The sequence below is a fragment of the Protopterus annectens genome, chromosome 5.part0, assembly GCF_019279795.1.
Source record: "Protopterus annectens isolate FY-2018-M chromosome 5.part0, PAN1.0, whole genome shotgun sequence".
Taxonomy (NCBI): Eukaryota; Metazoa; Chordata; order Ceratodontiformes; family Protopteridae; genus Protopterus; species Protopterus annectens.
The window spans coordinates 766,589,696-766,614,504 of record NC_056735.1 but is presented as its reverse complement, the minus strand read 5'-3'; the positions used below and the strand labels follow the sequence as shown (position 1 = coordinate 766,614,504).

The window sequence follows — 24,809 nt, the reverse complement described above, 5'->3', positions numbered from 1 at the left end:
CAGGAGTCCCCCAAATAGGGAGCTAAGTTATGGTGGGAAAACACCGCCAGTAAAAAGTAAATACCAATAGCCCTGTAAGGGGTGAGTAATAAGACAGAGGAGAGAGAGACAAGAGGGCTGGAGGGTGGGAAACCAGGACTGCAATAGTGAATACACTCTAACATCTACATTTATGGTAAGTGTACACAACAATACTACGTTCTTTGTGTTTCGCTGTTGCAGTCACCACACTTGGGTTGATTCCCAAAGCTGAAGAAAGGGCGGAGGCAGTCAAGAAGTGTTGAGGCTGGCTAGAATGCCCTGAAGGACTGCTGTTGCAAAACCCGCCCTGGATTTGGAAAAGATAGGCAGGAGATCATGCTTGGTGAAGGTGTGAACAGAACTCCAGGTAGCAGCTTCCAGAATGTCCCTGGTAGGGACTCCCCTGAGGAATGCTGTAGAAGTAGAAGTTGCCCTAGTGGAATGCATTCTGACCCCCTGAGGGGTTGGTTTCCCATGGTGTTTGTAGCAGAAATGGATACAGTGTGCTATCCATTTAGAAATTGTTTGTTTTGAAATGGTCTTGCCCTCTGCCCCTAGTGCAAAACTGACTTGTAACTGGTCAGATTCCCTGAAGGACTTAGTCCGATCAAGGTTGAATCTGAGCTGTCTGTGCATGTCTAAGGAATGCAGGATCCTTTCCCCTTTGTTTTGAGGATTAGAGAAGAAGGTTATCAAAAGGATAGATTGGTTGAGAGTCAAACTGGACACCACTTTAGGCATAAAGGAAGGGTTAGTCCTGTGGGAGACCCTGTCAGCATGAAAAATAATGAAGGGTTCCACAGCCATAAGCGCTTGTAGCTCAAACACTCTTCTTGCTGAAGTGATGGCCAGAAGCAAGGCTGTTTTCCAAGAAGTCTGCTGATGCTACAGGCTGAAATGGGGGTAGTGTGAGCGTTTCCAGTACAAAGTTAAGGTCCCAAGCAGGGGTGGGGACTCTCCTTGGTGACCTTAAGTTGTTTGCCCCTCTCGGGAACTGTTTGATGAGAGGGTGAGAGAAGAGAGGTGGCTCAGTGTTGTAATAAGCCGAGATGGCAGAGGCATGGATCTTAATGAAGGAGACGGATGGGCCTCTCCGGAGTAGATCTGCTAGGTAATCCAGGATTAGAGGTAAGGAGGGCAGTGCTGTGTTCTCTCCTTTAGATTGCATCCAGGAAACATACCTTTTCCACTTAGCATAGGATTTCCTTGTACTGGGTCTTCTGGCTTCAAGAATGACATCCAGCACCTGCTTGCTTAGGCTGGTCACTGGGGGGGAATTCAAGGAATAAACCAGGCTGCAAGATCAGTTGCGGATGCAAGATCTCTCCCTCCTGTTGAGTGAGGAGGGTTGGGATCTGGGGTAGGTGCCAGGGTGGCACCGGTGACGGGCTGCGTAGTAGTGGGTACCAGTGCTGGCATGGCCAGTTCGGGGCAATCAGGACTGCCCTTGGTCTGTCCTGTCTTATTCTTGAGTAATATTCTCAAGAGAAGAGGTAGAGGGGGAAATGCGTAGATTGAGTGGTTTACCCATCGGAAGGCTAGGGCATCCACTTTCCAGGCCCTGCTGTGAGGTGTCCTGGTGCAGAATTTGCTGAGCTTGTGATTGTAGGGAGAGGCAAAAAAGGTCCACCTGCGGGGTCCCCCATTTCTGGGTTAGAAGGCTGAAAGTGCTGGGGTCTAATTGCCACTCGTGTGGGTCTAGGAGATTTCTGCTTAAACTGTCTGCCAGAGAGTTTTGTTTGCCTGGCAGGAATTGAGCTTGCAGATGAACATGCATGGCCAAAGCCATGTTCCACAGGGACATGGCTAGCTGCAGAGTGGGTAAGAGTGGGTTCCCCCCTGCTTGTTGATGTACCACATAACTGTGGTGTTGTCTGTTTTTATTAGCAGGGGTCCTGGTGAGAGTAGGGATCTGAAAGCTGTCAGAGCATGCTAAACAGCTAGCATCTCTTTTTGGTTGATGTGCAGATGAATTTGACTTGGGCTCCAGTGGCCCTGAATGCACTTGTCGTCCAGAATTGCCCCCCAGGCATAGTCTGATGCATCTGTGGTTAGGGTCTGGGCAGAGTGGGGTTGAGTAAAGGGAAGTCCCTTGTTGTGGTTGCAAGCTGCTCCCCATCAAAGAAACTCTGTCCTTAGACAAGGTATGATAGGTTTGACTGTTTCCAGGTCCTGAGAATGTTGGTACCAAAGAAATTTTAAGTACCACTGAAGTTTCCCTATATGGAGTCTGGCATATGGAATTAGTAAAATGCAAGAGGCCATGAATCCTAGGGCCTGCAGGATTTTCTTTGCAGATAGCTGGGTTCTGGTGGCTATTTGAGCAAAGCAGCCTGTTAGGCTTGTTTTTCTGGAGTAAGGAATGCCATCTGGGATGCTGTGTCCAAGCTTGCTCCCAGGAATATAATCTTTTGACTGGGGACTAGTTTGGATTTCTTTTCATTGATAGTGTACCTAGGGAGTTTAGAAGGTTCTTTACAAATGTCAGGTGCTGCAACAGTTTTTCCTGACTGTCTTCCTGAATCAGGCAGTCGTCCAAGTAAGGGTAAATTTGAATTTTTCTCTGTATGCAATATGCAATGGCTGGAGTCAGGCATTTTGTGAAGACTCTGGGAGCAGTGGATAAGTCAAAGGGAAGTGAAGAAAACTGATCATGCATAGATCCTGCCATGAAACGTAGGAATTTCCTGCATGAGTCCCTGACAGGGATGTGCAGATAGGCTTCTTTTAGGTCTAAGGTGGCTAACCAGGCATCTTTGGACAGCATAGGAAGGAGCTGCTGAATTTTGGTACCACCAGGAAGGTGTTTAAAATGGAAAGATCTAGGATTGGGAGCCAAGTGCTCTCTTTTCTGGGAACCAGGAAAAGTCTGGAATAAAACCCTTGACCTATCTGTTCTGCAGGGACAGGTTGAAATGCCCTTATGGAGAGCAGGGACTGAACTTGGTTTTGTGCCTCTGCCCACTGGTTTGGAGGAAGGTCTGGGATCCCTTTTGGGGTTGGCAGTGAGTGGAGGTAACATTTGTACCCCTGGGATACAATGTTGAGGACCCATTGGTCTTTGGTGCTGGAGGTCCAGTTTTTTGCATGATGGGCAAGTTGTCTTCCTAGGGGCACGAGCAATTGGGCAGAGTTGAGAAGTCATTGTGAATTCTTTCCGTAAGGGGGTGGCTTAGCACTCCCTGTTTTAGAAGTGGAGGTACTCCATTGCTTAGATCTCTACATACCCTGAGATTGTAATCTGTGGGGGGGGGGTCTGTTTCCCCTGGGTCTAGTTTGAGATGGCCTTGAGGGGGCTAGAAAGGACCAATGCTTTGAGGGGCAATGCCTACTGAATCTTGGAGGCTGCACTTGCAAAAAATCTTTGACTGTCTGCATAGATTTAGCTTTTTCTTCCATCTTTTTTAGAACCTCTTCTGCTTTGGTGCCAAACAGATTGTCTTTGTTCAAAGGAGCGTCTAGTAATTTTGATTTGACACGGTCTGGCAAGGTCTGCTCCTTAAGCCAGGCATGCCTTCTCAGTACAGAACCAGTGACTGCTGCCCTGCAAGATGCTTCTAGGGCGTCAAAGCCACATTGGAAGGTATGCTTGCTGACTTGGCTTGCAGAATGCATAAGCTCCTGTAATTCTTTATTTTTTTGCACAGTATGTAAAGGTAAATCATTTTTGCTTAATAAGTTCCATAATATGTTGCTGATATTTCACAGCATGTGAAACTGGCAATTCAATGCCCTAATGGCGAGTTGAAGAGGTGTATACTTTTTTACCCCATCTGTCTAAAACTCGGGAATCCCTGTCTGAAGGGGTGGGATTCTTAGCTGTAGTTGCTTTTATACCTTTGGGCCCCTGGGAAATGACCTCTGGGTCAGCAGATGGATTTTTGAAAAAAAACTTGTGAGAGTCAGGGACTCTTCAGTACCTGTTTGGTTTCCTTGGAGCAGGGGGTAAAGTATCAGGAGTTAGACTGGATTCCATAAAGATATCATCCACAACATCCAGAACAGGCGGGATAGCTAAAGGTCTATGTTGTGGCAAATCTAAAAATTCTCTGAGTCTCTTTTTGGACTGAGGATAATCCTGGCATTCCCAATGGAAATGCACTCAAACTATGTAGGATTTCACCAAAAGAAAAACCCTCTGGAGGGGAAGCAGAGGGAATGGAGTGCTCTGCATTGGAATCCTCATAAGCAGATAAAGGCATGTCTTTCATATTCAGAAGCCTCAGAGTCACTGGACACTTGGCCTGTTAAAGCTGCTGGGGACAGGTCTCTCTTTCTCTTAGCAGGGGAAGGCTGGCTTCCCCTAATCAACATAATCAGGTCTTCTGCCATTTTAAGCATTTGATGTTGTGGCAAGGAAGGAGGTGCTTGAGTTTGGGTCGTTGTTTTTTTAGGCGTAGCTCATACTCTTGGCCTTAGAAACTCGGTAGTTTTAGACAGAATTGAAAACATGAAAGACGTCAGTTTGTGTTGAATATCGGTAATGCAAAGAACTTCCTCGGTAGCCAGTGCCTGCATAGCGGCACCAGACCCAGCCAAGGTAGAGACATCTGCAGGTTCAGTAGTCAAAGAAGAGTCTTGTGGCATACCAGTCTCGGTAGCGGCCTGCGAATCCATCGAAGCAGGCATCAGGGGCAGCGAAAGTGCTTCACTGAGTACCGGCGAACTGGCGACTAGCTTAACGGAAGAGTCAGCAGTTTTGGACCAGTGCGGTCTGTCACTGTCTTTATCCTTACATTTTTTCAGAAGATCGATAGTCAGATGGCTTACCGAAGCCATTTCAGAATACGGAGATTGAAAGTGAAAGTATTTAGCGACGATAAGGGCCCGACGATGAATAGTTCGGGTGTTGAACAAGGCACAAAACCGACAGCAAGGGATGTCGTGGTCTGGGCCTAAACAGGTTACGCAGTAAGAATGGAAATCTCTGTGAGGTATTTGCTTTCCACAGGCGAGACAATTGTTAACTTTTTCTGACATCTGTTAGAAGAAGAAAAAGGGATCCCCAATGGGGTACTTAGCTTTAGAAAACTTCAGGATGATTCAATTCAGAAACGAAAACTCAGGTAGCTGTTGACCAGCACTCATACAAACTGCTTCTGCTTCGGGCTCCTCAGCAAGAAAGACTGATATAATGGTGGCGGCTGCCTGTTTTTATACCCCTGATGACCTGACGTCAGTCCTGAAGCGAAAGCAGCCAACGCAGAAATACTAAGTCTCTTGTATTCGGGCTGACTGAGGGCTACCTGTAGGCAGATAACCCAAGTGTGATGACTGCAACAGTGAAACACGAAGAACATCTAGCTGGCCATATGTTGAAATGTGGAAGGGGTGGGGTTATTGAATTCATCCTGAAAGGTGTTACCAAGGGGATGCATCTCTTGACTATATTTGTCTACTCAGCTGAAAACTAGTGCAAATTCATTCATTCTCTTAGTCAAGGGATGGCATACAGTCCACGAACACATAGAACCCATGTGCTGGTAAGACATGAAAAAAGACCATTACTTAGCCTAGTTTTCCCTTAAGTCTTTGTTCTCAGATCATCATCTAATGTCTCATCCCTACTGTTTCTGGTACTAGGGTTTAATTACTGCCACTTTTTAACATTTGTTTACACTTTGATCCTCTTACACACAGTAAAGAAAGCACCAGTGCAGGGAATGGTTGATAATCGGGTGCCTGAAGGAACACTCAGATGGCTAAGTATTTAACACAGGACCTCATATATGAGGATTTTTAGGCATGATTAAATGATACAAGTGTCAAAAAGGAAATGGGTAACAAGGGGCAGGGCATGTTCTACTAGTTCCTGCACTTCGCGTGACAGCACCCAATGTTGATAAGCAAAAAATAAAAAAAATTGTAAGCCTGTTTCCTACCTTTCCTGTAATTAGTGTTCCAGATACAGATCTGCTGTATCCAGGACTGTTTGTAAGCTTCTGAGTCCCCCAAGTCTTTGTGTTGGAGGGAAGCCTTCTAGCTTATCAGTGGGAGTGGTAAGCATTAGGTAACCTGTCTACCACATAAGGAGTGGTTCTGGCCCAGAATTTGTAGTTATTGGCCATTTGGGCGGTCTTACATCTCTCTCAACTTTCTGATTTGAAGGCCTGCATTTGCACTTGTTTCTGTCCTGTAACTCCTGGGCCCATCTCATTTGCTCACTCAAATAAAAAAATATATATATATATTTTATCTGCTTTTACTGTATTTGTGTTTCTTCCTACTTTATTTTGCTTTTGCGTCATCTTAATAGTACTCAATTGTATTTATTACTGCTTGGTGTAACTCATTCTAAGCCTTTTAGTTTAAGCACTTGGGCTTCAAACCAGTTGTTTTACATTAAGAAGATTTGTGGTCTGCACTGTAGTGACAGAACAGGTAGCTTACATCTGTCTAAGTTGGGAACTGCTGATTGAGGGCTCAGTGTCTGTTATTATTAATTCTGGTTTAAGCACTTGGGCTTCAGGCCAGTTATTTTACATTAAGAGGGTTCATGGTCTGCACTCTTGTGGGAGGAGAGGCTGGACTCTGCCCTTCTGAGCTGGGAATTTCTGGTTAAAGGCATATAGTGCCTGCATATTTGAACTGCTTCTTACTGAAATTGGTACACCTTGTTTGCTGTAGCATAGACTAGATCCAGGCCTGCTGAATCTAGCTTTATTTGTATAACTTGAACACTAATCCAGGCATTCTTTAAAGTATTCAATTGTATTTATTACTGCTTGGTAGTAACTTGATTAAAGTGTAGCTATCATTCTAAGTCTTTTGGATTAAGCACCTGGGTTTCAGATAAGTTGTTTTACATTAGGAAGGTTTGTGGCCTGCACTGTGGTGGCAGGACAGGTAGCTTACATCCTTCTAAGTTGGGAACTTCTGATTGAGGGCTCAGTGTCTGTTATTCTAAAAGTGTATTAGTTCTGGTTTAAACACTTGGGCTTCAGGCCAGTTATTTTACATTAAGAAGGTTCATGGTCTGCACTCTTGTGGGAGGAGAGGCTGGACTCTGCCCTTCTGAGCTGGGAATTTCTGGTTAAAGGCTTATACTGCCTGCATATTTGAATGGTTTCTTACTGAAATTGGTACACCTTGTTTGCTGTAGCATAGACTAGATCCAGGTCTGCTGAATCTAGCTTTGTTTGTATGCTTGTTGTTTGTTTGCTTGTTATTTCCCTAAAATGCTAATTCCAACTAAAACGAGGCTTTTCAGCGCTTCTGTGGATCCCTAGTGATATCTGCATTGCTTACTGTACTTATTTCCTTGTTTCACTTGAAAGAAAGTTACTGTTTGTCGTTTTTGCATTTAAGTTACCTGGCACTTGCTCACTAAAGCAATTATATAAGTCAGCACTAAAAAATTAAAAGCACTACACCCTCACAAACTCCCCTTGAGTACCTTGTTCCCCATTGGCCCTTTTTTTCAATTATAAAGGAATTCCCAATACTATTCTAGCATGTCAAAAGGTCAGTTGTCAATCTCCTCTCTGGTCCAGCTGGTGAATCTGGGAATCTTGAGGCAATGTTACAACTGCCCCATGTACACAGACAACCCTCTCCTCCTCCCAACAAATTCCAACACATGTGAGAGATGCAACCATATAGCCAAACTGGAGGCTAAGCTCTCTCAACTCAGTACTGGCGTAACCAGTCAGGAGGAGAAGGAAACCACACTCACTACGATTCTAGTCTCACATAGACCTACCACGACAGCAAACCAAACACAAACACACAAAAACATACTCAGAGGCTCTAAATAAAAATCTGCCTAAGCAGCAGAGACCTCCAAAGCAGACACCCAAGCAACCGTTACCCCCAAAACAAAACACGTGCAACACATAGCTCACAAAGCCAGTGTGCCAAACAGTCACAGCCCTTAAGGCTAAACAACACACCTGATACACTTGTAATAGGTGACTATCGTCAGGCACACTGACGTCCCGCTCACCAGGCTGAACAGGGAGAAGGTCATGGTGAGCTGCCTGTCAGGCGCTAGGATCCGCCACAAAACACAAGCACTCAGGTCACTCTAAGGCAAGTACAAATATGACTCGGTCATTGCCCATGTTGGTGTGAATGACCTGAGACGTACCTCCCTGGACTACATAAAGAGAGACATACAGGAGCTCTCTGAGCATGTAGCCCAGGCCGGTATGACCCTGACCGTGAGTAGCATCTTACCCTCACCAAGAATGATGCCACAATATGAAGACAAGATGATCAATTTCAACAATTGGCTTAAGTATTGGTGTCATTCAAAGGGGATTCAATGCCTGTAAGCCTGGGATGACATGCGCGACAAGCCACAATGCTTCGCTAGGGACGGCTTGCACCTGTCACCCCTGGGCTTTCGGATATTGGCAAAGGCTCTTGCTTCCCCCATAGTGCCTTTTTTAGGCAAGGCTCAAAAGACAAACCCACCTCCATAGGTATCACAAGGGATAAGAAACTACGAGTAATGCTACTCAACGCCAGAAGTCTAAACCTCAAGATGCACACACACTCGAAACTCTCCTTAGCATGGAGAACATCGATATCTGTGCAGTAACAGAAACCTGGTTCAAGGCTCCCGAAAGCACCCCAGCACTACCAGGTTATACCTCATACCATGCTTTTCGGCCCCAAAACTTGGACCGAACCACAAAAGGAGGGGGAGTATCAAAATTCGTCAAAGATACCCACACCTCCTGGTTGGTGGCACAGCACGAAGCATCAGAGACTATCCATGTGCAACTAACAGTGGGTAAAACTGCCTTCCAGTTTATAGCCTGATACAGACCACCCTTCCCAAATCCAGGAACCCCACTCCGTCTTCCTGAGAACACTGGAAAATATGATGGTCTCTCCAAACACCATTATATTGGGCGACTTCAATTACGCAAACATAGACTGGGAGCATTACTCTAGCTCCAACACCCTAGCCGAAAGGTTCCTAGAATTTATAAACTCAAATGCTATGGAACAACTTGTTACCACTCCCACAAGAGGGGAAAACATACTGGACCTAATCATCACCAACATGGGGACTCTATGCTCCAGACCAGAAGTGTATCCCTCACTGGTAAGATCAGACCATAAACTAATCTCACTGGATATTCACATCTCGACCCCACCACCTGCCCAGAAAACCACAGTGAAAAACTTCTCTAAAGCAAATTTCACACTCCTCGACGTCTAAGAGTTCGTCGGTTGAAGGAAGCACAGGCTGAACAGGCCGAGACGTCGTGGTCTGGGCCTAGGCAGGGGAGGCAGTAAGAGTGGAAATCCTTATGAGGTATTTGTTTCCCACAAGTTAAACAATTATTAACTTTATCTGACATCGGCTGAGGCAAAAAAGAGTCCCCAATGGGGTACTTAGCTTTTTTCGAAGTCTTCGGTAGCTGAATCACAGGAGCTGGCCGACCGGCACTTGCGAACTGCTTCTGCTTTGGGCACCATGTGGCAAGAAAGACTGAGGAAAATGGCGTCGGCTGATGCTTTTATACCCCAGACGCTCTGACGTCGGGGAAAGTGCGACATCAGCCGAGGCCAGACCCAGACTTTGGAATCAGTCTGGAATCAGGCCGACCGAAGGGCTGCCTGAGGCAGGACAACCCATATGTGATGACTGCAGATGCATCCTTGAAGGACATCCAAGGTGGAATCCTTCAAAGCCCCCGAGCCTGTGGAAAATATGGCCCAGACCGCAGAATCCTTTATAAACGCATTCTATGAACACCTTCAGGAATGCATGGATCATGCAATCCCAAATAAAACCAAGACCCAATCCTCCAAAGGCAGATGTCCTGTCTGGTGGACCCCAGCCATATACAAACTATACAATAGGAGGAGGAAGCTACTACATGATAGAGCAAAATCCCAAAAAGGGAAGGCATCTCTGATCAGTATTAGCAAAATACTAAAGGCACTCATAAAATCTTCTAAGGCCAGCTTCAAGAGAAAAATTGCACAGGACACCAAGGATAATCACAAGGCTTTCTTTAGTTTTGTTAGGAACCTGGGTGGGAATTCCCAGATATGCTCAGAATTAGTCCAAAATGACAAACAATACATCGAACCCACAGACATTGCCAACATCCTAGCTTACAGGTTCAGCGCAAACTCCCCCGCCCCCCCCCCCCACCAAAAGGGCAAATATCTATCCCAGCAGAGTGCTGCCCCCCTGACATCTCAGATGTTCAGGTAAGAGCCGCCCTCTCCAAAGCAAAAAACACAGCATCAATGGGACCCGATGGTGTCCCGGCTCGTCCTACATGAACTCCAAGAAGAGCTAAACCCAAACATAAAACTACTGCTCAATCTCAGCCTTACTACAGGATATGTACCCAAAGAGGGGCGTACAGCAACAGTGGTCCCTCTCCACAAAGGTGGTGCCTCAACGGATCCTGGAAACTATCGCCCCATAAGCCTGACTAGCTTGGTCTGCAAAGCTATAGAAAGGATCATCATGGACCTCATAAATAAAGATATTGGGGACCTACAGACACTGGATCCTACCCAGTTCGGCTTTGTTAAGGGCAGATCCTGCCTCTTAAACCTGGTCGATTTCTTTGAAACAGTCACCAAGGTCATTGACGAGGGGAAGGTGGTCCACACAGCCTACCTGGACCTTGCAAAAGCCTTCGATACAATACCCCACTCGGGCATTATAGATAAGCTCACCAGCTTAAATATAAACCCCTATGTCGCTAGATGGGTTGCAAACTGGCTCAAGGACAGAACCCACATGGTTAGAATTGCTGGAGCCATGTCAGACTCCAAACCAGTTACAAGTGGCGTCCCACAAGGCTCAGTCCTGGGACCTCTCTTGTTCAGTATATATTTCTCGGAGGTACAGGCCAACACGGAAAGACTGTGGCTGACCAAGTTCGCAGATGACTGCAAACTGGGCGCCATAATCGACTCTCCAGCCGACACAAGCATCCTCCAAAAGGGCCTCATAGAAACAGACAACTGGTGCCAGAGCCATGGCCTCAAGCTAAATGCCAAAAAGTGTATAGTCACCCCTTTGGCAAAAACAAAGTGCCCACAAATTACCACATAGGTGGTAATCCATTAAGTACAGAAGAAGTAATTAGGGACCTGGGGACCCAAGTTGATAGCAATCTCTCATTTGACAACCACATGGCCAAAGTGGTTAGAAAAACATTTTATATAGCCCACCTAATCATGAAGGATTCACATCTAGATCAGGGGAGGTCATCGTGCCTCTTTACTCATCCCTCATCAGGCCCATAATTGAGTACAATGCCCCTTTTGGGATGTACCTTACCAGACACCTGCAGCAACTGGGAAGACCCCAAAAGTACCTCACCAAGAGGATCAAAGGGCTCAAACAGATGCCATATGCTGCCTGGTTAAAGAAACTCCAGCTCTACTCAGTGGCATACCGCCTGCTCAGAGGCGATCTGTGCCTGATGTATAAAGCCATGTCCCACCCGGAATTAATGGACATGCTGCACCTCAGAAAATCCAAATCCCATCAAGCTACGCGCTCGAGAGACTTGAACCTCAGCACTGAACTAAATAGGACATGCTGGAGGGACAGATTCATAACCCAGAGGCTCCCTTCACTCTGGAATAAAATCCCAGTCCAGGTTAGGCAGAGTCCCTCATTGACTCTCTTCAAGAGGAATCTTGATGAGTGGATGGGAGATCGTAGGTTTACCCCGGGTATCACTTCTGTGTCACTGTTAGACAGAGGCACAGTATACTAACCTCGAAAAAGGGCATAGCAAAATTAATTTAAAATGGGTGGCGAAAGCCAAACACACTCTGGCTAGGCTTATAAATGCCCTAGGGCAGATAGCCTAGTATGAACCTATGAACCTAACCTATGTATGTTTCAAGTTTGGGAGATGGAAAATGCTGTGACCAAATTAATCTAGATATAGTGAGTCACTAAAAAATTTATTTGCCTAATAAAAAATGCCCCACGATTAACTCTGTCACTCCTAAAATGACAGCAATGACATGAAAGGTGAAGGGTAAAAGATTCCAAACATATAAAGTATTTTAGAATCCATTAATTCAATCTAGGGGTTCAAAGTGCCTCTACTTTATTTCAATGATTAAAAATACTGATATGGGAAATGCAGCTATCATAAATAAAATAGCAGCATGCAGCCAAGAGAAGGACCTGGACTGAGTTTAATATTCAGACAGAAGGTTAAAAAAGTAGTGGGTCAGGAGAAAGGGAAGGTACACTGCAGACACAATTTCTTGTGAGCTGAAAAAAAAGTTTAGGGAGACAGTGAAAATTAAAAACAGGAAAGCTAACAGAAATATGTGGAAGAAGCAAAAGAAAAGCTATGCACTTCATGGATGGGCAAAAAATCACTGGAGCTTCAATACATTTCATGGTCTAAAAAACAGGAGATAATGGGATAAAACACAACAGAAAAAGAAAACCCTTAATGATGACGTTAGCAAATGATTATGCATAAAGTTATTAATGGAAGAACCCTGAAAACAGTACTAAAGATTTATCACCACAGAAAACTGGGTAAGTGCACACTTTTTTTTATGTTCAAGTACAATAAATAGATTAAACACAGGTAAATTACTAACTACCAATTAAGTTAAAATTTTAAATACAATCACAAAGAAAGAGTCAGTTTTCCAAAAGCAAGTGCAGTACTCACATCATCAAGTAATGTACATCTCTTACAGTAACATGCAGTGCACCCCAAAAATCCCTCATTGCAAGTAGCATAGAGCACCAATCACCACACAGTCCCAAGTGCAATCACAACAGCCCATGCCTTTATTAACTGCAACCACAGAGTAGAACAATCATCATATGAATCAATACAGATAATGCTCTGGGATGCCTTGCCTAATGAATGTGCGCTACACTTCGGAAGACACACCCCCTACAGAAACCCCTGTCACTGGAAGCACTCTTCAGTCAATATTCACAGGGCAGGGACAATGAAAACAGCCACCAAGGTTAACATTCTGGACCGCCTGTTCTCATCTTGTGAAGAAGACTAGGAGAACATTTCCTTACGTCTTATATTTACTTTTAAAACAGGTATAGAAAAACATTTTTGCACAGAAAATGTAGTCTGGGTATATGACTGAACAGCTGTCACAAGTCTTCTGTCAGATGGTCAGTATCCTCAAAAACAGACTGCGACGTAGTTCAATTCTGGCAAAAACAGATGGGGAAAAAAAAAAATAAAAAATTGCCATGCATTTCGGTGTGTGTGTTATGGTCTAACTATTCAATGCGTCAGGAAAGACATGAGGGTGGGAAATGTTCCTCCCTTTACGAACACTTTTAAACAAGAAGTATTGCAACTGCATTCCATTAAGAGGGCAGTCCATGTAGAGTTCATCGATATTTCAAGGCCACCGAGTCTCATAACCACTCATGCCTAGCCAGTACCCTCCTCTCATTCCACAACTCCTTTTATCCAGGAAGGCCACACCAGTCAATCTCACAGTAAATTTGTGGCTATTCATTCAGTTATCTAGGTTACATTTAAAGTAAGACAGTGACTTGTTTTAAATGGAAAGAAAGGAAACAAAGAAAACATATTTATGTTATAAACATGCTTCTAAGAGCTGCAATTCAGGGGTGGTAAGATTTCAAATAAATTCATACCTGCTAAATGATACTTCTCAGCAGATTACCAAAATTTTTGAGTATTTGACTAGTTGCATCAACTGCCAACAACAACAAAAAATGTTTTTCTTCAAAAACATTACCCATAGTGTCCTCCTAAGTTCTGCATCAGGCAGCTCAGTAGCTAGTTTAAGATTTTCAAAACTAATCTTTTCACGGGGTCTTTGGTTCCAAGCAAATAGCACTGCCAGCTGAAAAGTTGTTACCTCTAGATCATACTGTCCTACTTCATTCTTGAATGTTATCTGTAAAATATAAACAAATTAATAAAAATCAAGATATAACACCACACTACAGAAATGCACGACTGTTTTTTGTTTTTCAAGTTTTCACTTAACAATTTCACTCATTAAATCCAAAGCACAGCTGCAGCTGAGTTAATAGAAAGTACAGTTGTATACACTTACCATAAATGTAGATGTTCGAGTGTATTCACTGTTGCAGTCATTACATTTGGGTAATCTGCTGGTAGGTTGCCCTCAGTCGGCCTGATTAACAAAGTCTTGGGTACTGCGTCGGTTGCTGTCCCCTCTTCCATGATGTCAGGTCGTCAGGGGGTATAAAACATGCAGCCGACGTCATTACCTCAGTTTTTCTTGCCCCAGATGTCAGGTGCCCAGAATGGGGAGCAAAATAAAATTTTAAAATACAAAAATATACCTCCAACCAAAAGCAAATACACCAAAAAGGCTTTTAAGCATAGTAACAGAAAGTAGAGGTATAGTCATAGAAAAACAGGTGGCTGGAGGGAGGGTAACCAGGACTGCAACAGTGAATACACTTGAACATCTGCATTTATGGTAAGTGCACACAACTGTACTATGTTCTTCGTGTTTCACTGTTGCAGTCATTACATTTGGGTAGATTCCCAAAGCCATGGTTGGGAGGATGGATTTATACAGCATTAGGACCAGCTATAAAGGCCCTGCAAGACAGCAGTGGCAAAGCCAGCTCTGGATTTAGAGAAAATTGGTAAATGATAATGCTTGGTGAAAGCATGAACTGAACTCCAGGTAGCAGCTTCTAGAATATCCCTGGGTAGGAACACCTCTGAGAAAAGCTGCAGAAGGAGATGCAGCCCTGGTGGAATGAGATCTGATCCCCTGGGGGATAGGTTTTCCATGGTGCTTATAGCAGAAATTAATGCAATGGCTTATCCATTTAGAAATGGTTTGTTTTGAAATAGCCTTTCCCTCTGCCCCTGCAGCAAATGCTACCAGCAGTTGTTCAGATTTTCTGAGTTTTAGCCATGTCCAAGTAGAATCTAAGTTGTCTGTGCACATCCAATGAATGCAGAATCTGTTCCCTTTTGTTCTGTAGATTGGGAAAGAAAGTTGGCAAATTAATGGACTGGTTAAGAGCCACACTGGATACCACCTTGGGCATGAAGGATGGATTGGTCCCGAGTGACATCCTGTCCACATGAAAGATGATGAAAGGCTCCACTGCCATAAGGGCCTGTAACTCGGATATCCTTCTAGCTGAAATGATTGCTAGAAGGAAGGCTGTTTTCCAAGAAAGAAATTTTAAGTCTGCAGTAGCAGCTGGCTCAAAAGGAGGTAGAGTGAGTTTCTCCAATACAAAATTAAGGTCCCAGGCAGGGGTTGGAGCTCTCCTGGGTGGTCTCATGTTTTTGGCCCCTCTGAGGTACTGCTTGAGCAGAGGATAAGAGAAGAGGGGAGGTTCTGTGTTATAATGAGCTGAAATGGCTGAGGCATGGATTTTAATGGAGGAAAAGGACAGGCCCTTGTGAAGCATCTCAGCTAAGTATTGTAAAATCTGAGGTAAATTGGGCGTTGCTGTGCTCATTCCTAAAGATCGGTTCCAGGCACAGAATCTTTTCCATTTGTCAGCATACGATTTTTTAGTACTAGATCTCCTCGCCTCCAAGATGACATCCATCACAGGTTTGCTAAGGGTGAATTTAAGTGATTAGCCAAGCTGCAAGGATCAATGTTGGAAGCTGAGGGTGCAGAATCTTGTTCTCCTGCTGAGACAGTAAGGAAGGTGTCTGAGGCAGGTGCCATGGAGATATTTGTGACACACTGTGCAGGAGCGGGTACCAGTGTTGGCGTGACCAGTCTGGAGCAACCAAAATCATTCTTGGTTTGTTCTGTTTGACTTTTAACAGAACTTTGCAGAGTAGAGGCAGAGGGGGAAAGGCACAGACTGATAGGTTTTTCAAGCTGAAGGACAGCGCATCCACTTTACAGGCTTTTTTGTGGGGAGTCTTTGTGCAAAATATGTCCAACTGGTAGTTCTGGGGGAGAGGCAAATAGATCTATGTCTGGGCTCCCCCATTTGCTTGTCAACATGTTGAAAATCCGTGGCTCCAGTCTCCACTCGTGTGGGTCCATGAGGTTTCTGCTTAGTCCATCTGCCAGTGTACTTAATTTTCCTAGCAGGAATTGAGCTTATAAGTGCACTTGGTAGCTCAAGGCCGTGTTCCACAATGCCATGGCTAGTCTGCAGAGGGGGTAGGAATGTGTACCCCCCTGCTTGTTTATGTACCACATAACCGTAGTGTTGTCCGTCTTTACCATTAGTTGTCCTGGAAGTATGTAGTCCTTGAAGGCTGTCAGAGCATTCTGTACAGCTAACATTTCTTTTTGATTGATATGTAGTTGCATTTGACTTGGGTCCCATTTGCCCTGAATGCACTTCCCCGCCAGGTGAGCCCCCATGCATAGTCTGATGCATCTGTAGTTAGGGTTTGGGTGGCAGGGGGTAGCGTGAATGGCAGTCCCTTGTTTTGGTGGCAGGCTTCTGCCCACCATAGGAACTCCAGGCGTAGGCTAGGTATGATAGGAATCATTGTTTCCGTGCTGTGACAATGTTGACTCCATAGACTTTTTAAGTACCACTGAAGTTTCCTCATATGCAGTCTTGCATATGTAATTAGAAAAATGCAGGAGGCCATGAACCACAGGGCTTGCAGTATTTGTCTTGCAGATAGCAGGGTTTTTGTGGCCACTTGTTTGAAGTAAGTTACCAAATAAATTTGCTTTTCTGGCGTGAGAAAAGCCATCTGGGCAGTTGTATTCAAGCTTGCACCCAGGAATGTAATCTGTTGAGAGGGTACCAGTTGTGATTTCTTTTCGTTTATGGTGTACCCTAGGGAAGGTAGAACCATTTTTACAAATGCCAGATGATTTAAAGCATGTCCTGGTTTTCTGCCTGAATTAGACAATCGTCCAGGTATGGATATATTTGAATATTTCTTTGCCTGCAAAATGCAATTACTGGAGCCAGGCATTTTGTGAATACCCTGGGCGCAGTAGACAAGCCAAAGGGCAGTGCAGAGAACTGATAATGCAAGCAGCCTGCTTTGAAGCGTAGGTATCTTCTGCAAGATTCTCTGACTGAGACATGCAAGTAAGCTTCTTTTAAATCTAGAGTTGCCAATCAGGCATCTTTGCCTAGCATAGGAAGTAACTGGTGAAGAGTCAGCATCTTGAATTTTGGAATGTCCAGAAAGGTGTTTAGAGTAGACAGGTCCAGAATTGGACACCATGATTTGCCTTTTCTGGGTACCAGGAAAAGTCAAATAGAAACCGTGTCCCTTTTCCTCTTCTGGTACAGGCTGAATAGCCCCCATGTTTAAGAGAGAAAGTGCTTGTTTCTGAGCCTCTGCCCACTGATTTGGGGGGCAGGTCTGGCCATCCATTTGGTGTTGGCAACATGTGGAAATGAAATCTGTATCCCTGGGATACTATATTTAAAACCCATTTGTCCTGGGTTATGAGTTCCCAGTTTTTTGCATGAAAAGCAATCTTTCCCCCCAAAGGGGCGGCTAAAAGGTAAGTGCTTGGTAATTTTAAAGGAAAGTCATTGAGGCTATTTACCATAGGGGGGTTTCTTGTTATTTCCAGATTTGGAAGTGGAGGCCCCCCATTACTTAGGTCTGAGAGTCCCCTGGGACTGATACCTGGTGCTTTTGGTGTGTCTGGACTTGGCTTGAGAGGATCTGGAAGGAACTGGAAAGGACCAATTCTTGGTAGGCCAGTGCCTACTTAATCTTGGAGGTTACACTTGTAAGAAACCTTTTACAGTTTGCATAGATTTAGCTTTATCTTCCATCTTTTTTAAAACTTCTTCAGGCTTATTGCCCAACAGGTGTTCCTGATATAAAGGAGCATCCAACAATTTTGCTTTAACATGATCAGGCAGAGATTGCTCCTTAAGCTAACCATGCCTTCTAAGCACACACCCAGTAACAGCAGCCCTGCAAGAGGCCTCTAAAGAATCAAAACCACATTGCAAAGTATGTTTTCCGACTTGTTCAGCAGAATGCAATAATTCTTGTAAATCTTTATTTTGCACACAGTCAGAAATCAACATAATTTTCTGTTTAAGCAGTCCAACAATATGCTGTTGATATTTTAACATATGAAATTGGCAGTTTAAAGCCCTGATAGCCAAGGTTGCAGAAGTATAAACCTTTTCACTCCATCTATCCAGCACCCTGGAGTCTCTATCAGAAGGGGTAGGATTTTTAGCAGTAGAAGCCTTAATGCCCTTAGGCCCTTGAGAAATGGTTTCAGGATCTGCAACAGGATTTTTTAAAAGGAACTTGTGGTACTCAGGAACCATGCAGTATCTGTCAGGTTTACAAGGAGCTGGAGGCAGGAAATCAGAGGCCATACTGGATTCCGAAAACATATAGTCAACAATGTCTAGAAGGCCTATGCGGAGGTAAAAGAAGAAAATCCCTAAGCCTCTTTTTTGAATCAGAGAATTCCTTACTTTCCCAGTGGAAATGCTCCCTTAAAGTATGTAAAGTTTTACCAAAAGAAAATTCCTCGGGGGGGGGGGGGGAGCAGAGGGAATGGAATCTTCTGCATCCGAATCCTCGTAAGTAGGTATGGACAAATCCAGGTCATTAGAAAAGTCAGAAGAAACAGAATCCACATCAGATGATTCATAGTCAAGCTCAGGCCTAGGCCTCTTTGAAAGGGGGGGTTGACTACCCCTGATTAGAGTAATTAGATCTTCAGCCATTTTGATCATTTGTTTTTTAAGCATAGGGGCCTGAACATGTGGCCTAGGAGTCGTTTTTTTTCGACATAGATTGAGATTTAGGCCTTAGTATTGTAGATGGAGTTGGTTTGATATGCAAGTCTGTAGGCCTGAATACACCCTCAGAAGCCGGTGCCTGCACAGCGGCTCCGGACCCATCCAAGGTAGAGACATTTGCGGGTTCCATAGTCGAAGTATCTCGCGGCATACCGGACTCTGAATGGGTCTCGGTAGAGGCCTGTGAGTCAGAAGTAGCAGGTATCAGGGGCTGCGAAAGCACCTCAATGAGTACCGGCGAACTGGCGGCTGGCTTAGGAGAAGCGTCGTCAGTTTTGGACCTCAACGGCCTGTCTCTGTCTTTATCTTTGCGTTTTTCGAAACTCCGGTAGTCCGATGGCTAACCAACGTCATTTCTGGATAATTAAACCGAAAACTGAAATATTTAGAAGCAAAAATGCACCGGCGATCGATAGTGCGCTGATTAAACAAAGCACAAAACCAACAGCCAGGTACGTCGTGGTCAGGGGCTAGGCAAGGAATACAGTACAGATGAAAATCTTTATGAGCTATTTGCTTTCCACAAGTAATGCAATTATTAACTTTTACTGACATCAGTAAGGAGCAAGAAAAAGTTTCCCCAACGGGGTATTTAGCTTTAAGTTGAAGACTTCGGTTCTGAAACTCGAAAATGAAAATTTCAGGAGTCGGCCGACCGGCACTGGCAAACTGCTTATGCTTCGGGCACCGCACAGCAAGAAAGACTGAGGTAATGACATCAGCTGCATGTTTTATAACCCTGACGGCCTGACGTCATGGAAGAAGGGACAGCAACCGATGCAGGACCCAAGACTTTGTTAATCAGGCCGACTGAGGGCAACCTGCCAGCAGATTACCCAAATGTAATGATTGCAATAGTGAAACACGATGAACATCATGTTATTCCAATGCACTTTACAAATACCCATAACTTCCAAGGATGTCATTAATTTTGCTCAGGAAGTACGCTCTACCTTTCAAAACTCTAATATTAGATTAAAACAGAAGTAATTGCAGCCTGCAAATGTTAGTTGCTACAAAAATATATCTTGTAATCTTCATTAAATAAAGGTTATAAACATTTCCCTTAAACTGCCAAATTTTTAAATGTCTACAAAAACTAAAGTATCCCTGATCTGGGGCCTCTGCTCCTCAAGTTTCCTGAGTTGCCCCTTTTGTTAGAGTTAAAAGATTGAAGGCTGAAGTTCTAGATCAGAAAGCATGGTATCAAAGTGCTTTCTCATTAGTGGATATGTCCAAGACACACACACACACACACACACACACACACACACACACACACACACACACATGCTACCATCCAGATGTAGGCTGGTTCCAGGGCCAATTTCTTGTTGCCTTTTTTCCCCCACAGCTTACTGGGTAAAAACACAGAGAACAGATGTTGCTTTCCAGTGCAAGCCCAGGAAGAAAAAAAAAAAAAAAACACTTAAAAATTCTATATTTATTTTATTTATTTATCATTTGTTGACCGGGAAAGTCCAACTAGGTTCCACAGAGCCTGTTTTCAGCGGAGGCCCAGGGAGAAATGCTCCAGATGCATGTCTTTGGAATGTGGGAGGAAACCGGAGTACCCGGAGGAAACCCACGCGAACACAGGGAGAACATGCAAACTCCACACAGAAGGCACCCCAGCCGAGAATCGAACCGGAGAACCTCTTGCTGTGAGGTGACAACGTTAACCGCTGCACCACATTTCATTTTGACTGACAGTTGGTTAGGAGGAGAGCATGCAAGTTACTTATTGGGGGCAAGGGGTAGAGAAGGCTCATTACTTTTATAGGTAATATCTATGCTGCGTATGTAATGAGGTGGAGAGAGAAGACAAGACAGAGAGAGGGATAGGGTGATGAAAAGAGGAGATAAATGATGGGAGAGAGAGAAGAAAAGGATATTACAGAGTTTGCTAGACCAGGGATAGGTGGGCAGTCTTATGAGGTGATGTCTAAGTGAACAGTTTTTAGGAGTATGGGGTAAGTGGTAAAGATTGGCTTATTTCAGCCTGGACTGTGACATGAGCTGTTGCATGGTAGATGTGGCACATAACTGTGGAGGTGTCAGCATATTGGATTGTGGATGCTAAGGAAGTTCCAATATTGAGGTTGTTAGTAAATTCACTCAACAGAAGTGGACCAAGGATGGAGCTTTGTTGGACTACTAATGTGAGGAGTAGAGAGGATAGATCTTGGAGCCATTTTACTGCCTGCTTATGACTTGTTAGGTAGCTTTGGAACCATCTGAGGGCTAGGGCATAAGATTAAGGTCGGCAAGCAAAGTTAATAGTTTGTGAGATGATCCTATTTTACCTTCATTTCTAAACTGATGGTGTTGGTACAACTGAGGAGGGCAGTTGTACTATGAGCCCTGAAGCCGTGTTGGGATTTGGCAAATAAATTATTGATTGTGAGATGCTGCAGAAATTGAGAATGAATGCATCATTCTAGGAGTTTAGATAGTGGGGAGATAATTGATTCAGGCCTATAATTTGTAAGTTCTGCTGAGTTTCCACCTTTGTGCAAGGGTATAATGTGAGAGACTTTCCACATGGTTGGGACATATTGCTCAGTAACAGATCTATTAAGTATTGAGACAAGGTAAGAAATGGGTTTGGCTGTTATTTTAAGAAATTCCGGTGGTAGATTATCAGATGCACTTGTGGTAGGTTTGAGTGTTTAGGTGTTTTTCAATGGTCTTTGTGGAGAAGGGCTGCAAGGAGAATGTTAAGCTATTGTTGTTGGGTGAGATGTTGGTTAATGTGGTTTGTTTTTGGTTAGTGATAGAATGATTCAGTGAAATATTTGTTAGTGTTCTGCAATGGTAGCTGTGCTTTTAGGTATATTAGGAAGGGGGGGGGGGTTTGAGGTTTTGCTAAGGTGAAGGATGTTGTTAATTGTCCAGAATTTTTGTGGATTTTTTTTTTGGTGTTTTCACTGTAAGTTGGTGCTGTAACTCTGTCTTGGTTTACTTGGTATTTTGTTCCTAATTTGTTGATAGGCTATTTCACTTTTGTCCAGAACTCCTGTGCTACAAGTTTTTTTTTTTTTTTTTTTTTTTGGGGGGGGGGGGGGTTGTACTTTTGTCCAGTATTCTTGTACTCAGAGGGTTAGGGCAGGGGGGGTGTACCACTGTTTTACATTTGTCCATATTTTTTCTGATAATATATTGAGAAAGGGAGGCTTGTCTGTAATTAATGTCCAGATGTAGTCTTGGGGTTGGAGGGGGGGGGGGTTAAGATAATCTAGGGAGATGACTGCATTACTTTTTGTGCAGAGTTCTTGTGCTAAGCGGATTGGAGAGGGGTGCGGGGAGTCAGTCGTGCACAAGAATTTTCATTAACTTATTTTTGTTTGGTCTACAATTGTGCTGAACAATTGGCAGGGGGGAATGGAGGCTGTAAGAATGCTATAGACAGTACAGATGTTTTAATGTGTACAGATACAAACCCTGTTATGCCAGTATTTGAGTGTGTATACCAGCAATGTTTACAACTATCCCTGATGCTACAGCTTTGTTCTGTGGCACTTTTTTGCTTTGTCTGTAGTTGGGTTGAGAGGCTGGCAGTTTGGTTAGGGACTGTGAGAATGTTGCACAGGGCTCAAGTGTTTGCCTTGCATTTTTTTTTTGTTAAACTCAAGTCACACAATGTATAAGCATGTTGTCAATGTTATGCTTTTGCCTTTTTTTTTTTTTTTTTTTTTTTTTTACCACTTTATCCAGAATTGTGTTGAGACACTGGGGGTTAGGGGCTATGAGCATTCTATAGAATGTACTGATGTCTTAATGCATGCTAATGCACTACTACGTTTGCCTGGTATTTTCGGTCTGCTCCTCATCAAAAATGTGGGTTCACACAATGCATGCTACTGCAAGTGCTCAACCATTTTTAATTCATAAGTACATTGTTTAAAATGCCTAATGTTGGAAGGGTGGTTATCGGCTGTGAGAATGTTGCAGAAGGTATAGATGTTTGAATGTATACTAATGCAAACCCTGTTACACTAGTATTGTGTATACTGGCAATACTTAACTCACTGATGCAATGACTAATTTTTTGCATTGTCTGTAGCTAGTGTTGAAAGGCTGGAAGTGTGGTTAGGGCCTGTGAGAATGTTGCAGTGTTCCAATGTTTGCTTGGAATTTTTTTTAATGTGGTGTCACATACTATATAAGCACACTGTTAAAGGTGTCTTTATTTTTTCATTTCATCCAGAATTATTGTGCTGAGATTTTTTTGGAGGGGGTATGAGAATTCTGCAGAATGTACTGATGTCTTAATGCATGCTAATGCAAACACTGTTCTGCTAAGTTTACAGTAATGTTTTACACTATCCCTGATGTTGTGCCTTGTTCTGCAGTTATTTCTGACTGTCTGAATTATGCTGAGAGGTCATAAGACTGATGGGGCCTGCGAGAATGTCCACAATGTCCAGATATTTTTTTTCCTACAAAAGTGTAGGATTATATAACACATGCTTCTGCAAAATCTTATTCTAGCATTGTTACTAGTTTGTAAGCCCAGTATTTTAAATCCTTACTGTAAAGCCCTTGTCTTGTGGTAGTTTTGCTTCATCCAGACTTACAGCACTGTTTACAACTTCCTATAGTATGTGTTTGGCTTGCCTAGAATTAAGTTGTTTGGTCAGGAGAGAGGGGTAGGGATGCCAGAATGCTACAATGTTTAAATGTTTTGCCTGGTAATTTTAGTTTGTTCCTCATCAAAAAATGCACCTGCAAAATCTGTTCTAGTTGATAAGTACACTATTTTTTTTTGTGTCTTTTGGCTTTTCCCAGTTAGGAGTCACCACAGCGGAAGTCGGGTCCGCCAATGATTGGCAGTAGATTTTTATGTGCCGAGTTGCTGGCCGTGACGCACAACCTTCAACGAAGGTACACCCATTCACGCATGTCTCCACACAGAAGACGCTCTAGCTGAGAATTGAACAGGACGTCTTACTGTGATACGGCAACGCTACTGCAGACCACCACCACAGTGATAAGTACAATAAGTACACTGTTTTAAATCTCTAAAATTATGCATTTGTCTCATTTTTTCAGTTTGTTTACTTCATCTAGCATTATTTTGTTGAGACATTGGGGGCTGTAAGATTTCTGCAAAATGTATGGTTGCACTGCATGCTAATGCAAAGCCTACTATTCTGCTATCTTTAGGGTTCTCATAGCAATATGTGAAATTGTTCTTGTTACGCATTTCCTCTGTAACCTTTGGCATTGTCTACTAGAATTATTGTGATGAGATCGGGGGTAATTACTAGGAGAATGTTGTAGAATATTTGATTTTTGGTCTGTTCTTGCTCACAAAATGGTTACACAGTACAATGCTGAAGCTAATAGCAAAAATAGACTTCATGTTTCATATCCTCCACGTAATGCATGGTTCCATTCATTGGCTTTATGCTTTTGCCCACAGTTCTTGTGCTAAGGGGGGAGGGTTTGTGGGAATGTCCGCCTCCCAATGCTTGACTGGCACTTCTACGTCCCTCACAAATGAGGTTTCTAGCAAATCCATGATTTTACTCCTTTGTTGCACCAATGATTATGGTTTGTTCAAGGGTGGCCATGAGATTGAGAGGTAGTGGAAAGGTGTATGAAAATGTTGTACATGCCATGCAGTGCATGTCACTGTGACACTACATTCCTGAATTTTGGCTGGTTTGTGATTTAAATAGGAATAGTTTTTGGAAATGTCTTTTTTGTTCCATAGCCTTTTTCTTGACTCATAGTTTGGCGTATTCCCCTTAAAAAAGCTTGTGACTTTCCTCCTAGCCATTTGTTCTTTCAGACTTTAGTAACCTGTTCCAGTGAGCTTGCAATAGCAATATTTTACATCTTTTGGGGCCTCTTCACATGTTTGGGGTGATGAAAGGGAGAGAATTGTGTAGAAAAAGCTGAGGTTCACCTCCAGCATTTGGTATTTAACTTAAAACTGTAACTTGGGCCTTTCTCCTTATTTTTGTTACCTACTGGTCAGTCATTCTTCAGTCTTTGTGCCTGTGGTGCAATAGTAACTGATGTCAACAGAAATTATGCAATATGTATTTTGTAATGCACTTCAATTGTGCCT

General features: G+C 43.6%; 1 protein-coding gene across 3 annotated transcripts in view; it reads right to left on the bottom strand.

Moving 5' to 3' along the window:
• CUL5 (cullin 5) overlaps positions 1 to 24,809 on the bottom strand; it is a 2,346,971-nt gene that overhangs the window by 227,656 nt on the left and 2,094,506 nt on the right. For all 3 annotated transcript variants that reach the window (XM_044072614.1, XM_044072615.1, XM_044072616.1), the window contains exon 16: positions 13,735 to 13,896. In XM_044072614.1, the coding sequence (XP_043928549.1) occupies positions 13,735 to 13,896 (162 nt within the window). The remainder of the gene's footprint in view (positions 1 to 13,734; positions 13,897 to 24,809) is intronic.